The sequence below is a fragment of the Ovis aries genome, chromosome 3 (assembly GCF_016772045.2).
Source record: "Ovis aries strain OAR_USU_Benz2616 breed Rambouillet chromosome 3, ARS-UI_Ramb_v3.0, whole genome shotgun sequence".
NCBI classification, from domain to species: domain Eukaryota; kingdom Metazoa; phylum Chordata; class Mammalia; order Artiodactyla; family Bovidae; genus Ovis; species Ovis aries.
Window position 1 is genome coordinate 180,342,569 of NC_056056.1, and position 15,220 is coordinate 180,357,788.

General features: G+C 47.6%; 1 protein-coding gene across 9 annotated transcripts in view; it reads left to right on the top strand.

Moving 5' to 3' along the window:
• Positions 1-15,220, top strand: part of LOC101121414 (apolipoprotein L3-like) — a 114,997-nt gene extending 99,777 nt beyond the window's left edge. For all 9 annotated transcript variants that reach the window (XM_060413192.1, XM_060413190.1, XM_042247220.2 and 6 more), the window contains 2 exons: positions 7,478-7,604; positions 10,468-15,220. In XM_060413192.1, the coding sequence (XP_060269175.1) occupies positions 7,478-7,604; positions 10,468-11,326 (986 nt within the window). In that variant the 3' untranslated portion in view covers positions 11,327-15,220. The remainder of the gene's footprint in view (positions 1-7,477; positions 7,605-10,467) is intronic.

Genomic DNA, 15,220 nt, shown 5'->3' on the forward strand with positions numbered 1-15,220 from the left:
TGATCAGGTGTTTCATTTTCCTTCTCAGGAAGGAAAGTGGGAGCATTTAAGTTTCCACAGACTTTAAGATTAGTTATTGGTCCTTCTAACAACAATGACTGATATTTAAGAAGCTGACTGTCTACCATCCAAATATTAGCCTTAGAGTTTAAGATTCCACTCACATCATGAGAAGTCAGTACAGTAAATTTCACCCATTAATAATTTTAAGAGCTTCACATCCCAATCAATCTGATTTCGGTGTTGACCATCTGGTGATGTCCATGTGTAGAGTCTTCTCTTGTGTTGTTGGAAGAGGGTGTTTGCTATGACCAGTGCGTTCTCTTTGTAAAACTCTATTAGCCTTTGCCCTGCTTCATTCAGTATTCCAAGGCCAAATTTGCCTGTTACTCCAGGTGTTTTTTGACTTCCTACTTTTGCATTCCAGTCCCCTATAATGAAAAGGACATCTTTTTTGGGTGTTAGTTCTAAAAGGTCTTGTAGGTCTTCATAGAACCGTTCAACTTCAGCTTCTTCAGCATTACTGGTTGGGGCATAGATTGGATTACTGTGATATTGAATGGTTTGCCTTGGAAACGAACAGAGATCATTCTGTCGTTTTTGAGATTGCATCCAAGTACTGCATTTCGGAATCTTTTGTTGACTATGATGGCTACTCCATTTCTTCTAAGGGATTCCTGCCTGCAGTAGTAGATATAATGGTCATGTGAGTTAAATTTACCCATTCCAGTCCATTTTAGTTCACTGATTCCTAGAATGTCGACGTTCACTCTTGCCATCTCCTGACTGGTTCCAAAAAGGAAAAGGAGTACGTCAAGGCTATATATTATCACCCTGCTTATTTAACTTCTATGCAGAGTACATCATGAGAAATGCTGGGCTGGCAGAAGCACAAGCTGGAATCAAGATTGCCAGGAGAAATATCAATAACCTCAGATATGCAGATGATACCACCCTTATGGCAGAAAGTGAAGAGGAACTCAAAAGCCTCTTGATGAAAGTGAAAGTGGAGAGTGAAAAAGTTCGCTTAAAGCTCAACATTCAGAAAACGAAGATCATGGCATCTGGTCCCATCACTTCATGGGAAATAGATGGGGAAACAGGGGAAACAGTGTCAGACTTTATCTTTTTGGGCTCCAAAATCACGGCAGTTGGTGATTGCAGCCATGAAATTAAAAGATGCCTATTGCTTGGAAGAAAAGTTATGACCAACCTAGATAGCATATTCAAAAGCAGAGATATTACTTTGCCAACAAAGGTCCGTCTGGTCAAGACTATGGTTTTTCCTGTGGTCATGTATGGATGTGAAGAAAGCTGAGCACCGAAGAATTGATGCTTTTGAACTGTGGTGTTGGAGAAGACTCTTGAGAGTCCCTTGGACTCCAAGGAGATCCAACCAGTCCATTCTGAAGGAGATCAGCCCTGGGATTTCTTTGGAAGGAATGATGCTGAAGCTGAAACTCTAGTACTTTGGCCACCTCACGCGAAGAGCTGACTCATTGGAAAAGACTCTGATGCTGGGAGGGATTGGGGGCAGGAGGAGAAGGGGACGACAGAGGATGAGATGGCTGGATGGCATCACTGACTCGATGGATGTGAGTTTGAGTGAACTCTGGAAGTTGGTGATGGACAGGGAGGCCTGGCGTGCTGCGATTCATGGGGTCGCAAAGTGTCGGACATGACTGATTGACTGAACTGAACTGAACTCACGTCCTAATAAAGCAATTTCAGAAATTACTCTTAGATAGTGTGGCCACCCACGAGCCACTACATCTAACTCTCTGCTCAGGTATCCTATAGGCTGCTGGTGAGGCCCTTGGGATTGTGTCAAAACTCCCAAGGCCATACCTTTTCTTTTAGTGACAAATTAAATTCTGACCCTGTGGGCAAACTCATAGCAGGAGCTTGCAGGACAGCAGTCTGAAGAGCCTTAAAAGCCTTAGATTATATGGAGGCCAAACCAGTTTGTTGGTTTGGGCTAGCTGAGTGTCAGTTATAAGTTTATATAAAGGCTGGGCAAGTTCCCCGTAGCCTGGAATCCAAGTGCAGCAGTAGCCTGTGATTCCTAAAAGTCCTTTCAATTGTCTTAAAGTTATAGGTAGGGGATGATTTTAAAATATTTGGCTCATTCAGAAATTTCAGACAGCAGAGTATAAGGATTAGGTACCACAGGGTGTAAAGGAACTACAGCCTCATTTATTATTCGTAAATCCTGAACTAGTCTCCATTTATCATTTGACTTCTTTACACCCGAAATAGGAGTGCTGCATGGACAATTACAGGGGATTAATATCCCCTGCTCCTTTAAATTCTCACTAATTGGTTATGACCCTTGCTTAACCTTGGGCTTTAGTGAATACTGTTTTTGATGTGGAAATAAGTGTCGGTCTTTGAGCTTGATAACTACAGGAATAGTTTGTGCTTGACCCAGTTTTGTGTTTTTCCATCAGCCCACACTCTAGGATTTACATTTTGTTCAATTAATGGGATGGAAAGGGAGGACTCCATATTCATGAAAATAGAGACATGGACCTTGCTTAGTAGATCCCTCCCCAAAAGCGGTGAGGGAGAATCTGGCATGATCAGAAACTCATGTGAAAATAGCACAGAGTCCCAGTTACAGCTTAGAAGATGACAGAAATAATAGTTTGGCTAATCCAGACAGCTCCATTATGGAAGTGGATCGGGGAGAAAGTGGGCCAGGGGCTTCAGTAAGCACAGAATAAGCTGCCCTGGTGTCCAAAAGGAAATCAACAGATTGGGCCCCCACAGTTATTAATACCTGGGGTTCCTCAGGTATAATTAGGATGGGAGCTTGTGTGGAGATCCCCAGGCACCTTCAGTCCTGATTGTCTTGAGAGTGTGACCTCTGGGACCTACACCTCTGAAGGCAGTCTCTCCTCCAGTGTGGTCCCTTGCAGACCAGACATGGAGCCTGGGGTGGCTTAGATGCCTGAGGGCAATCCCAATTGAGGTGCCCCTCCTTTCCACAGTAATAGCAAGCCATCCCTTTTCACCTAGGTCCCTCCTGGTATTTTTCTCAAGCTGTTAAAGAGCAGTTCTGACAGACATGACAAGGGCTTCCACCTGTTCCTTGGTCTTTCTCTGCTTTTCCTTTCCTCATATTCCTGCCATAATAGACTGTCTGAGCCAGTTGCATCAGATTATCTAAAGACTGACTTGGTCCATACACCTGTTTTAGTAGCTTAGGGTGGATATCTGGAGCCAACTCAGTGAGAAATCTATCCTTCAAGATCGCTCTTCCGTCTTCACTTTCAGGATCAGTCTCAGTGAATCTGCAAAGGGCTTCCTCAGTCTATCGAGGAATTTACCAGGAGCTTCCTTCTCTTCCTGTTCTGTTTGCCAATTCGGCATAGTTTAAAGTCTTAGCACTCACTCACCTGAGTCCTTCAAGAACACATCTCACAGAATGACTCTGATCCCATCTTCCTTTAGCTGTGTTATAATCCCAGTCTGGTTCTATAGTTGGGACCACCTGATTCCCAGTGGAGAGGGCAGCTATCTCATCCTCCCTCTTCCCTACTGATTCATTACCAAATCATTCATCTCCATAGGCTACAGCTTTCCCCCAAACTTGAGTTTTTGAGTCAGGAGTTAGCATCTGTCCCAGAATATACATTACATCTTTCCAGGTAAAGTCTTAAAGCAGAGCAGGGAGCTGAAAGTTTCATACCTAAATTGATACCCTTAGGACATAAATCTGGCAAGTCTCACAGAGAGAAAAAGGGCAACACATATGCTACTTCTACCCATTTCTCTTTTCTACAGAACCTGTTAATTGTAAGACAGTATTATAATTAAGAGACCCTCCAACCAGTTACCGTTCGCCATCCTCCAATGAATACCATGGCCATGCAGTATCTCATAGGAAGATCAGGCGTGTCTTCTTTAAGCTCTGGGGATCAAATCTATCCCAGTTTTTCAAAGGAGTGAGGCTTGGAGTTGTTAGCTCCCATCTGTAAGAGAGAAATAAGTGACCAGCACCATCTTTCTACTGGAGGCAACCCTTCCTGCTCTAGATGGGGATGGAGACAGGTCTTCCACCTAAGCTTCCTTTCCTGGCCAGAGTCAACCTTTCTCTTACTGGTGCAGGTATGCCACTACCATCCCTCCCCATTCTACCACTGAGGCGGGGTGGAGATGCACTAGGGGTAGACCTGATGGCATCCCAGACTAATACCCGGTTCTTCGCCATTAAAGCCTTTGCTTGCCTCTGATGCCAACCGAGGTGCAATCAGAGTAACCTTCTGGAATGCCTCCCAACCTAAGACCAGTAGGGGAAACTCATCTCCTGAGTGCCTGTGCGCAACCCTGAGTATATTCCTGAACACAAAACCAGTAAATCATAAAGGGCTGAACACAAAATCAAGATGTTCCTTCCAAGCATCACCACACCAACATAAGTAATAGCAGAAGAGATGGTGAAGGGCTGGCCAGAGAGGAAAAAGTGACTTTGTCCTCTAGTTATTGGGGCCAATCCTTCCAGTTCATTCCCACAGTTTCCACAGAAAGAATATCTAAGGAGTTGGGACAAAAGCCACTGGAGAGCCTCCTCTGGTTCACTAAAAGCTAGCGTTACCAAAGGAAGAAGCCTGCTATACTTCCCATCTGCTGCTGCTGCTGCTGCTAAGTCGCTTCAGTCGTGTCCGTCTGTGCGACCCCATAGACGGCAGCCCACCAGGCTCCCCCATCCCTGGGATTCTCCAGGCAAGAACACTGGAATGGGTTGCCATTTCCTTCTCCAATGCGTGAAAGTGAAAAGTGAAAGTGAAGCCGCTCAGTCGTGCCCGACTCTTCACGATCCCATGGACTGCAGCCCACCAGGCTCCTCCGTCCATGGGATTTTCCAGGCAAGAGTACTGGAGTGGGGTGCCATTGCCTTCTCCAACTTCCTATCTGAGTAACCTTTAACTGAGAGATGCTCTTGGAGCTAGAGCTCCATCTAGCTTCCAAACTTTGGACTCCTAGCAAGGCTAGGCACTTCCTAACTACCAATCTAAATTTGCAAACTAAGTAACAGTAACAGCATAGATTACGAGTCGCTTAAAAGTCTATGATCCTACAGATTAGGTTAGTAGTTCTAATTCCCAAGAAGTTATGAAACGGTCAAAGAGACTGGAAAGTTTGACGGAGAAAGGTGAATTCGGTCCACACAATTTGTCCATCTCTGGCCGTTCCCCTGAAGGAGACATTGGGCGCCTCTTGACATTAGCAGGTCGGTATAATCCCCCAGTGGGGTTTCTGCCATAAACTGTGTGAGGTCACCTTGGAACCACAAATTAGGACACAGCTCTTGCTTCACACGTGTATATCTCTTTCAGTCAATCACACACACAAGTACACCATAGAGTTATTAAAGTACAGCAGAAAATGTGTTTGCTAGGAGAAGAAAGAACTAGAGCTCCAAGCATCCTTACCTTGTCCTGAAGAATCCCAGATGAGCCCCCAAGATGAAAAGTTGCTGACCATGAAAGATGCTGGGATTGTTGGCCTCCGGAGGAGAGGAATTCAATCCGGGGCCAGTGACAAGGCTTGATTGCTCAGAGCTTTTGTGTAGTAAAGTTTTATTAAAGTATAAAAGAGATAGAGAAAGCTTCTGACATAGACATCAGAAGAGGGCAGAAAGAATACCCCCTGCTAGTCTTTAGCAGGGAATTTTATACATACATCCTCCTGCCGCTTAAGAGAGATTAAAAATGTCTGACACTTGCAGCCTATTTCCTCCATTTGGGGGCTTCTAGCCTTCCTGCCTGTTACCCTCTCAGTGTCTCCAGCCTGAGTTAACCTACAGAGGAATCAAAAAATCAAGGGGATAGATAAGCATCCTCGAGTCCCTTAGAGTCCAAGGGGTCTGTTTCCTCAGAGAGCCACAGCCAAGGTACTCACTTCCTCCTTCTCCAGCCCCCTAAGCCCAGCTAATGACTCATAAGTGAGGTCAGGACAGCCCACAGGGAGGGGGGACAGCAGATGGAGTCCCAGAGGCCAGGCAGAATGTGGAGAGGAGGTCCCCCAGCATCTCTGGGCCTTCTCCTACCCTCTCCCTTTTCAGATCCTCCTCCTGCTCCCAGACCCTGGGGCATCACCACAGAGGCTGCTTCCTCTGGCTCTCCCCCTGCCACCAGCCTAGTCTCTTTTCAAGGGTCAGTAGACTCCGAACTGAACCCCAATCTGAGCTTTGCCACCTCCCACCTGTGTGACATGGATTGCCTTACCTGAACTCACCTGTAAAATGAAAAGAATATTACCTTTCGTTGTTATGAGGATCAAATACAATGTGTGTCCATGGCCTGGGCCATTCTGACAAAGGTTTGTATAGTCAAAGTTATGGTTTTTCCGGTAGCCATGTATGGATGTGAGGGTTGGACCATAAAGCAGCCCCAAAGACTTGATGCTTTCAAACTGTGGTGTTGGAGAAGAGTCTTGAGAGTCCCTTGGACTGCAAGGAAATCAAACCAGTCAATCCTAATGGAAATCAGTCCTGAATATTCATTGGAAGGACTAATGCTGAAGCTGAAGCTTCAATACTTTGTCCTCTGTTGCAAAAGCTGACTCATTTAAAAAGACCCTGTTGCTGAGAAAGTTTGAAGGCAGAAGGAGAAGGGGGTGACAGAGGATAAGATGGTTTGATGGCATCACTGATTCCATGGATATGAATTTGAGAAAACTTCAGGAGATCGTGGAGGACAGAGGAGCCTGGCATGCTGCAGTACCTAGGGTTGCAAAGAGTCGGACAGGACCTACCGACTGAACAACAATGTGTGTGGCCTGGGCCACATACTGGGCCCTGCCTAGAGCAATGCTGTCCCTTCTACTTGAAATATGTTAGTTCCAGGTGGAAACCTCTGCCCCTCCTCCAGGGTCCTCCTTCCTCCATGCTGTGTTCAGGCATCTGTTCAGTGCTCCCATATATAAACACCTGTTTACCAGGTGTGACTGCCTCAGGCAGTACTCAGTACTGGCTCTATTGATCTCAAACACCCCTGCAGAGACCCAGGTGCTCAGTTATTCCTCCCACTCCCTCCCACCCCAATCAATCAATACACAGTTAGTGCTGTGGGTTCCTTCCATATGTGCCCTGGATTCCTTTCACTCTTAGTGAAGCAGAATAAATAAGAAAAATTAACAGCTCTTTATGCTACAGGAAAGAGAGGAAGGAAGATTTCTGGTATCTCTTCTTCAAATAAGGATACCAATCTTATTGGATTAGGGCCCCCCACTTGTTATTTCACTATAATTATCTCCTTAAAGGCCCTATCTTCTACTAGTCATGGGGGTGGGGAGTTTGAGCCTCAACTTATGAACTGGATAGGAGGTGGACACAGTCCACCCATAACCCCAGGTGAATCCATCAGCAGGAACCCCAGATGACTGCTACTCAGGAAGATTAACCAGTTTATACTTAATACCATTTAGATTCTGTCATTATTTCCTCTAATCTTATTTTTTTTCCTTCTAGACAGTGAAGACATTTTTGAGGATATCATTCAGTATTTGCAGGACACAATGAGCAGAGAACAGCTGGAACTCCTGCTCACTGAAAAGGAGGCCTGGGAGAGTTTTGTGGCTGAGGCTGATTTGTCCAGGTAACATGCACAGGTGCATCAGAAATGTCACCTGTATCCCCCTGCACCAGGGTAGCTTCCTCCTGGCAAGCACACCTCCTCCAGGCAGGACTATGGTTGGTGTCAAGGATGTTCCTTCTCACGATTCCATGAGGAAGGTTTCCTCCATGTCATTTTCTGGTAGTGAACAGTCTCAGGTTGAGAAGAGATGAAACATGCAAAGAAGGGGGCAGGTTACATGGCCTTGGACAAGTTATCGATCTACTCTTGGACTTAGTTTCTTCATCTGTTCAGTTTTATTGTGAGGACACTGAGATCATGCATGCAAAGTGCTTCCATAATGACTGACACAGAGTAGGTGTGCTGTGCAATGCTTAGCTGCTTCAGTTGTGTCCAACTCTTTGCAACCCCACAGGCTATAGCCCACCAGGCTCCTTTGTCCATGGACTTCTCCAGGCAAGAATACTGGAGTGGGTTGCCATGCCCTCCCTCCAGGGGATCTTCCCAGCCCAGGGATCTAACCCAGGTTTCCTGCATTGCAAACAGATTCTTTATTGTCTGAGCTACCAGGGAAGCCCAAGAATACTGGAATGGGTAACCTATCTCTTCTCCGGGAGATCTTCCTGACCTGGAAATCAAACTGGGGCCTCCTGCATGGCAGGCAGATCCTTTACCAGCTGAGCTACCAGGGAAGCCCACAGAGTAGGTGCTCAACGTTAACTTTTAAAATAAGCTTTTTGGGAAGAGACAGGGGCCAACGTCCTTTTTCCTGGTGATGAAAACCAGATGGGACCCTATTTAGGATAAGTCAGAAAATCCTGACACCATCACTTTCTGTTCCTGGGGATTCTGACTAGAGTGCTTTCATTCCCTATGTTAGGGACTGTACCAACCCTGCAGGATCCAACTTGCTCGTATGGCAGAGAGGCTGGAGAGGAACTGGATGGAGCTGGTGGGGTCCTGGCTCTAGCCCTGCCCAGCTCTGGGCCTCTGGGTTTATGTCTTAGAGCCCCAGATCTGTCCTGTGTCCAATGGAAATAGCAATTCAATCTGATGGATTGTGGTGATGGCTTCAGAGTGAACTGCAGGGTCAGAGGTGGGGAACCAAATGGAATCATCTCACCCAAAGGCCCAGGGAGGCCTGGACCAGGGTCAGACCCAGGGGTAACGGTGGAGCAGAGGGTCCAGGTTGGAGGACTAGTAAGTAAGCTTGGACCGCAGGGCCAGGACTAGAGTGAGGAGAGTGGGCCCCGAGGACACAGAACTGAAAGGACTGTGACCTTAGCAGAGGTCCCCTGAGTTGGGGTGGGGAGACATTTCTTCCCTCCCTGACAGGATCCCCTCATGCTGGGCTAGAGGGCCCTGTGACCATGTCTGCACACCCTGCCTGAGACCTGGGTTCTCGTTCCATCTGGGACCCTCTTCCAATCTACATGGAGCCGCTCTGACAGTGGAAGGATGCGTGGCTCAGGGAGCCCTCCACAGTCACAGTGAGTGGCTGTGATTGTGTGTCATTTGAGGGATTCTGAGGAGCCTCGCGCATCCCCACCCAAGAGGAAAACGCTTCCTCCACCCGCTGTGCAAGGGTCGGTCTCTTCAGGCTCAGCCGTTCAGACGGGCATTTCCTCGAGTCTCTCGAATCTTTTGAGGTTCCATAAAGTTGCACACAGCCTTGGAGGGCAGGCAGTTGAAGTTGTCACAGATAAAGTGTGAGTTAGACTGGTGACCCCCAAGAAGTCAGGGTGCTGGGTGCTGGGTCAAGAGTCAGGGAGGTGGGCTGGAGAGTCCAAGGGAAACAGGTTCACAGCGAATCTCCTGGTTCTCTGTCACTTGGGCCCAGTGGACCTGCCGCTGGGAAGGCCAAGGGTATCAGGCTTGGGGGAGAGCAGATGCCAGCCAAAATGACCTGTAAGGGTCCTTATAGCTCTGAGTAATGTGTTTCCAAAAAATTCTATGTACACGGAGTTAGCCAATCTGTAAATTGCAAGGGCACAGTCCCCAGGACTGTCCTTACATTTGACACCAATGGCAAGTTTGGGGGTTCCCAAAGCTACTTGAAGGTCTGAAAATTCCCTAGAGGGATGCACAGAACTCACTGAAAGCTTCATGATCCCAGTTACAGTTTATTACAGGGAAGGATGAAGGTTCCCATCAGCCACAGGGCAGAGTCTGGGCAGGTTTCACACACAAAGCTTCCATTTTCATCAGGATGCATTACTGTCCTAGATTCCGTGTGTGGCAGGACACACGGAACACTGCCCACCAAGGACCCTCACCCTATTTAACAACAAGTTATCCTGACCTGTTTTCTCCAGCCCCAACCCAGAGGTCAGACTAATGCCTTAGAGTCCAGCTCTTCCAGAGGTCAGAACTGATACCGTGTGAGCCAAGGCCCCATTACGTCACTTTGTCAGACTGCCCAGTGTCTGAAGTCCCAGGCGGAGGAGGACACTCCTATCAGCCAGAATAGTCTAGGGGCTTAAGGACCACTTTCCAGTAGCCAAGGGCAAAGAGCAGGTTGACCTCACTAGCCACTGAGGCCCTTGAATGAAGGTTTTCTCCTCTAATCCCACTTCTCTTTGTTTCTCTGTGGCCTTCCCACTCTAGAAACTCTTTGGAAGTGTTGGTGTTGACCTGCCTCTGAGGAATCTTTATCAAATACCTCTCTGAAGTTAAGCATATTCTAAGATGACCTTTGCTGATTTTTCCCATGACTGAATAAAGTATATGGAGCGTCTACAATGTCCAGACATGTTTAATGTTGAAAAACATTTTACTTTTGTAAAATTCTTTCCTTGTGATTTGTAATAAAGTATCTGTGGTCTACGCAGGATAGCTCTTGTCAAGCCCATTTTATGGACTCGCTTGATGTTCACTGTTACAGGGAAGAGGCAGACGCACTACACAGATATCTGCTGGAGCTGAAAACAGACTTGGCAAAGGAAGACCAAGATGGGCCACAACAAGACCAGCTGGACAGGAAGAGGTTTTTGGAGGAATTTCCTCGGGTGAAACGGGAGCTGGAGGAGAGCATAGCAAAGCTCCGTGAGCTGGCAGACAAGATCGACAAGGTGCACAGAAACTGCACCATCTCCAACGTGGTGGCCAACTCTGCCGGCGCTGTGTCTGGCGTCCTGACCGTCCTTGGCCTGGCTCTGGCACCCATGACAGCAGGCATCAGTCTGGGACTCTCGGCCACTGGGTTAGGGCTGGGAGCGGCAGCTGCCGTGACCAGTGTGTCCACCAGCATTGTGGAACACGTAAGCAGGTCATCAGCAGAAACCGAAGCCAGTCGCCTTGTGCCAACAGGTATCAATGAAGAGGAGGCGTTTGCAGAGGTTTTACGTAAGAGGACAAGCCAGATCATTTCCTCTACAAATAACTTCATCCAAGCCTTGAAAGGCATTGGGAAAAATGTTCGTGCCATCAAGCTGGCCAAAGTCAACCCTCGCTTAGCATCCCACGCTAAGCGCTTCATGACTGCGGGGCAAGTCTCCGCCCGAACTGGCAAGCAGGTGCAGAGAGCATTTGGAGGCACGGCTCTGGCAATGACCAAAAGCGCTCGGATTGTGGGTGCAGCCACGGCAGGTGTTGCCCTCCTGTTGGATGTGGCCTTCCTGGTGAAAGAGGCAAAGCACTTGCATGAAGGGGCAAAGACAGAGTCAGCGGAAAGGATGAGGCAGCTGGCCACGGAGCTGGAGAAGAAATTGGAAGAGCTCATCCGGACCTATGAGAGTCTGTAGGAGGGCTGGACTTGGCCCCTCCCAGGACAGTGCGGGGCCAAGAGAAGAAGGCACCTTGTTAGAGGGGAAGCAAGACAAAGAGGGGAAACTGGGCTGGTCTCCTGACTTGTTTTAGTCTGTTGTCTGGACTATGCCATTTTCCCAAAGGAAGAGAAATCCTTAAACCCTCTTGTATTCAAAACATGTCATTTTCTTCCCTTAATTCTCCCTCTTGGCTCAAGATGAGTCACAAAGCTTCAAGTACCACTGTTCAAAAAGTATTTTTTAAAACATACAGAATAAGTGTCACCAATTTGTTCATGTCTCTAGATTTGTTTCCTCTGCATTTATCTTTAAAAACCTTAATAGGAAACCGACACCTTTTTATTTGCCCAACAATCACATGATCAGGGAGCCTAGTTCATGACACCAGCCCTGACCTCTTGCTGTCTCTCCAACTGTCCTTTGTTGGCATGTAGAGGGGAGAGGCTGTGACACCACGTCACGTATGACCTCTCTTGCTCTGATTTCTGCATCCCTCCATGGCGCCCCTCTGAGCATTTCACCAAAGATCTGCATCACCTCAAGGGGACCCCAGGCAGAAAACAAACAGAACTTTTTAGCGTCTGTGTTCCTCGAGTTTTCTAAATTGAAGAGTGGTTGATTTCCAACATCATGTTAGTTTCAGGTATATAGTACAGTGATTCTGCTATGTATATATACAAAGAGTATGTATTTTTCAGATTCTTTTCTCTTATAGGTTATTACAAAATATTGAGTATAGTTCCCTGTGCTTTACAGTAGGTCCTTGTCAGTTATCGATTTTATATATAGTAGTGTTTATCTGTTAATTCTAAACCTCTAATTTATCCCACCACACCCCTTCCCCTTCAGTAACCATAAATTTTTGATTAGCAGTAATTATTTGATGTTCTACTACCTGTTTCCACCCCCCTACCCCTGAGAGGGGATTGGGGGCTGTTTCTTTTTTCAGCAAAAATTCCTATACATCCTGTCTCCTCCTTAACCTCTTTGGAACAGCCCTGCAGAGCTCCCGAGAGACTGGCTCTTGGACTTATCTCAGTAAGGTCACTGAATTAATAGAAAGTAATTCTCAGCTTTTAGGTTGTGCTTTTCTTCAGTGGACAGTACTGAGTGATGGATGGCTTGATGGTGAGGAACTGGCTTCTGCAGCTGTGGGAGGGCCAGACAGGTCTGAAGTCTGCCAGGCAGGCTGTCAGGAAGGGATGGCAGAACCTTCAGGTCCAGGATGAATCTGCAGTCCAGGGCAGAATTTCCTCCTATCACCAGATCCTTAATGTAAACACTCCTGCAAGGAATCATTTGCCTTTGAAGGCAACATGTTCACAGATTTCCCAGAGTAGGGTGTGGACATCTCTGGAAAGCTGACAACAGCCCCTGAGTGGCCACCACCCTTCCTGTTCATGCATTCATTCTCTCATTTTTCCCCGCATGGCCCACCTAAGGGCTAGGCCTGTGCTGAGGACTGGGGGCATAGAGGGTGGCCACGTGGAGGCTAAGGCAGTCAGAGAAACAAATGGCTGCGGTACAGAGTGGAGGTCGGGTTCAGAGGACTTTGGTGACACGTGGGGGGGTACAATCCAGGAGGAGAGGATGGGAAGGCTGCCTTAAGGAGGGGGGCACATGTCTGTGGGGACAGGGACTGTGCCAGGGCCTGAGGGAAGCCATGGCTAGAAAGGAAGGGGATGCTCTCTGCCGTCAGATGTACTCCTTGGTGGCAGGAGGGGAGGGAATCGGGTTCTAGGAAATCAGACTCTGATGTACCAAGGAGTGAAAAGTAAAATTCCCAAGGCTTCTGAAGAAAACAGTGGAGACCTGAAGTGATTGCTGAGGGGCCTCTGGTTAACCCTTGACCCCCTCCCCACTCCCACCTACTCCTTTTATGATCAGGTGTGTGTGGGTTTGAGAAGCAGAGACAGGTGGAGAGTTCAGGCTCGTTTGCTCAGCCCTTCGAACCACAGAGAGTGGCTGGAGAGGGGCCCACTGGAGGCTGGGGTGCTGCCGAGGGCCACTGGGCTGGGCCTCACTGCACGGGTGATGCCTATAAAGGCCTCTCCTCTCATCGGCCTTCTCTGCAGCTCTCCGAACTCACTTCCTCCAACTGCTAAGTGCTAGGGGTGCCACTTACAGGGAAGCCTGTAAGCAGATTCAGGCTCCCACCACTGAAGCTGAGTGAATGGGGTGGGGAGAGGCTTGGGAGGGCTGTGGAGTTCCAAGCCTCCTCTCCTCTGCTGTCACATCAGGGTGCTTCCCACCCTCGGCCCTGACCCAAGGCCGTCAGCTTGGGAGAAACCCTGCCCATAGTTACAAAGCCCTGGCCACTTCACTTCTTGCTGCCATTAACCACATCTGCAGCCCATTCGAGAAAAATCTCCAGAAAAGCAACAACTATGTCTGCCGGTTCGCCACACTATCCCCAGTGTCTCCACAGGCCTGGCACTCGTTGGGGGCACAGTAAATGCCCCTCTTCCTTCCTCCAATTGTTGCACATTAAGTAGTCTACAGTGTGGCAGGTGGGTGCTAGGCTGAGACTTGAGCCTTTTAGACCTTTCTTCACTTTACAGCCGAGGAAAGGGAGACTCAGAGAGGCTAAGTGACTTGCCCAAGGTCACACAGCAGGTAACAGAGTAGATATTTGGACCTACTTCTTCTGCCTGACTTTTTTCCACTTGACACAAAGTATTGCAGTGTGAAAGTGTGGAGGCGAGGAGAGGGGGTGGCCTACTGGGGTGATGGCCAGAACAGCAGAAGATGAGGTGGGACAAATGGGCTGGGGCAGGGTTATGATGAGCACCGAAGGTCAAGGGAGGGACCCATAGGATTTGGCCTTCATCTAGTGGGCCACCGGGACCAGGAGTTTGTTTCTGCTTCAGGTCCTTATTCAACTAAAGTAGTCTCAGGGAGGGGCTTGTCACAGTGTTCTCATCTGAAAAACAGTATAAGTATATGATGTTTTAGTAATCCCAGTGGAAAGTCTGAGTGAAACATACCAGGGCTAAAATCCACGTTTGTGTTTTTTGCAGTTTATTTACTGTAGCTGATTTCTAGTATCATAGTGTCGTGGTTGGAAAGATGCTTGATATGATTTCAGTTTTCTTAAATTTTCCAAGGCTTGCTTTGTAATCCAGCATGTGATCTGTCCTGGAGACAGTTGCGTGTACATTTGAAAAGAGTTCATTTTCTGCTGCTTTCAGACGGAATGCTTTATAAAGTCCATCTGGTCTAATGTGCCATATAAGGCCTGTGTTTCCTTATTAATCTTCCGTCCGGATGACCGGTCCATTGGTGTAAGTGGAGTCTTAAAGTCCCCCACTAGCTCAGATGGTAAAGAATCTGCCTGCAATGCAGGAGACCCACGTTTCATCCCTGGGCTGGCAAGATCCCCTGAAGAAGGGAATGGCTAGCCACTCCAGTATTCTTGCCTGGAGAATTCCATGGACAGAGGAGCCTGGTGGGCTACAGTCCATGGGGTCACGAAGAGTCAGACACGACTGAGCGACTGACACACGCACGTTATTCTGTTACTGTCAGTGTCTCCTTTTATGTCTGATTAAAGTACTTTTGCCTTATATGTTGAGGTGCTCTTACACTGGGTGCATATACATTTACAGTTCTTATATCTTCTTGGATTGAATCCTCAATCATATGTAGTGTTCTTCTCACTGCTATATTTAAATGGATAACCAACAAGGACCTGCTGCATAGCACATGGAACTGGGCTGGATGTTATGTGGCAGTCTGGATGGGAGGAGAGTTTGGGAGAGAATGGACACATGTATATGTATGGCTGAATCCCTTTGTTGTTTACCTGAAACTATCACAACATTGCTAATTGGCTACACCTCAATACAAAATAAAAAGTTAAGAAAATCA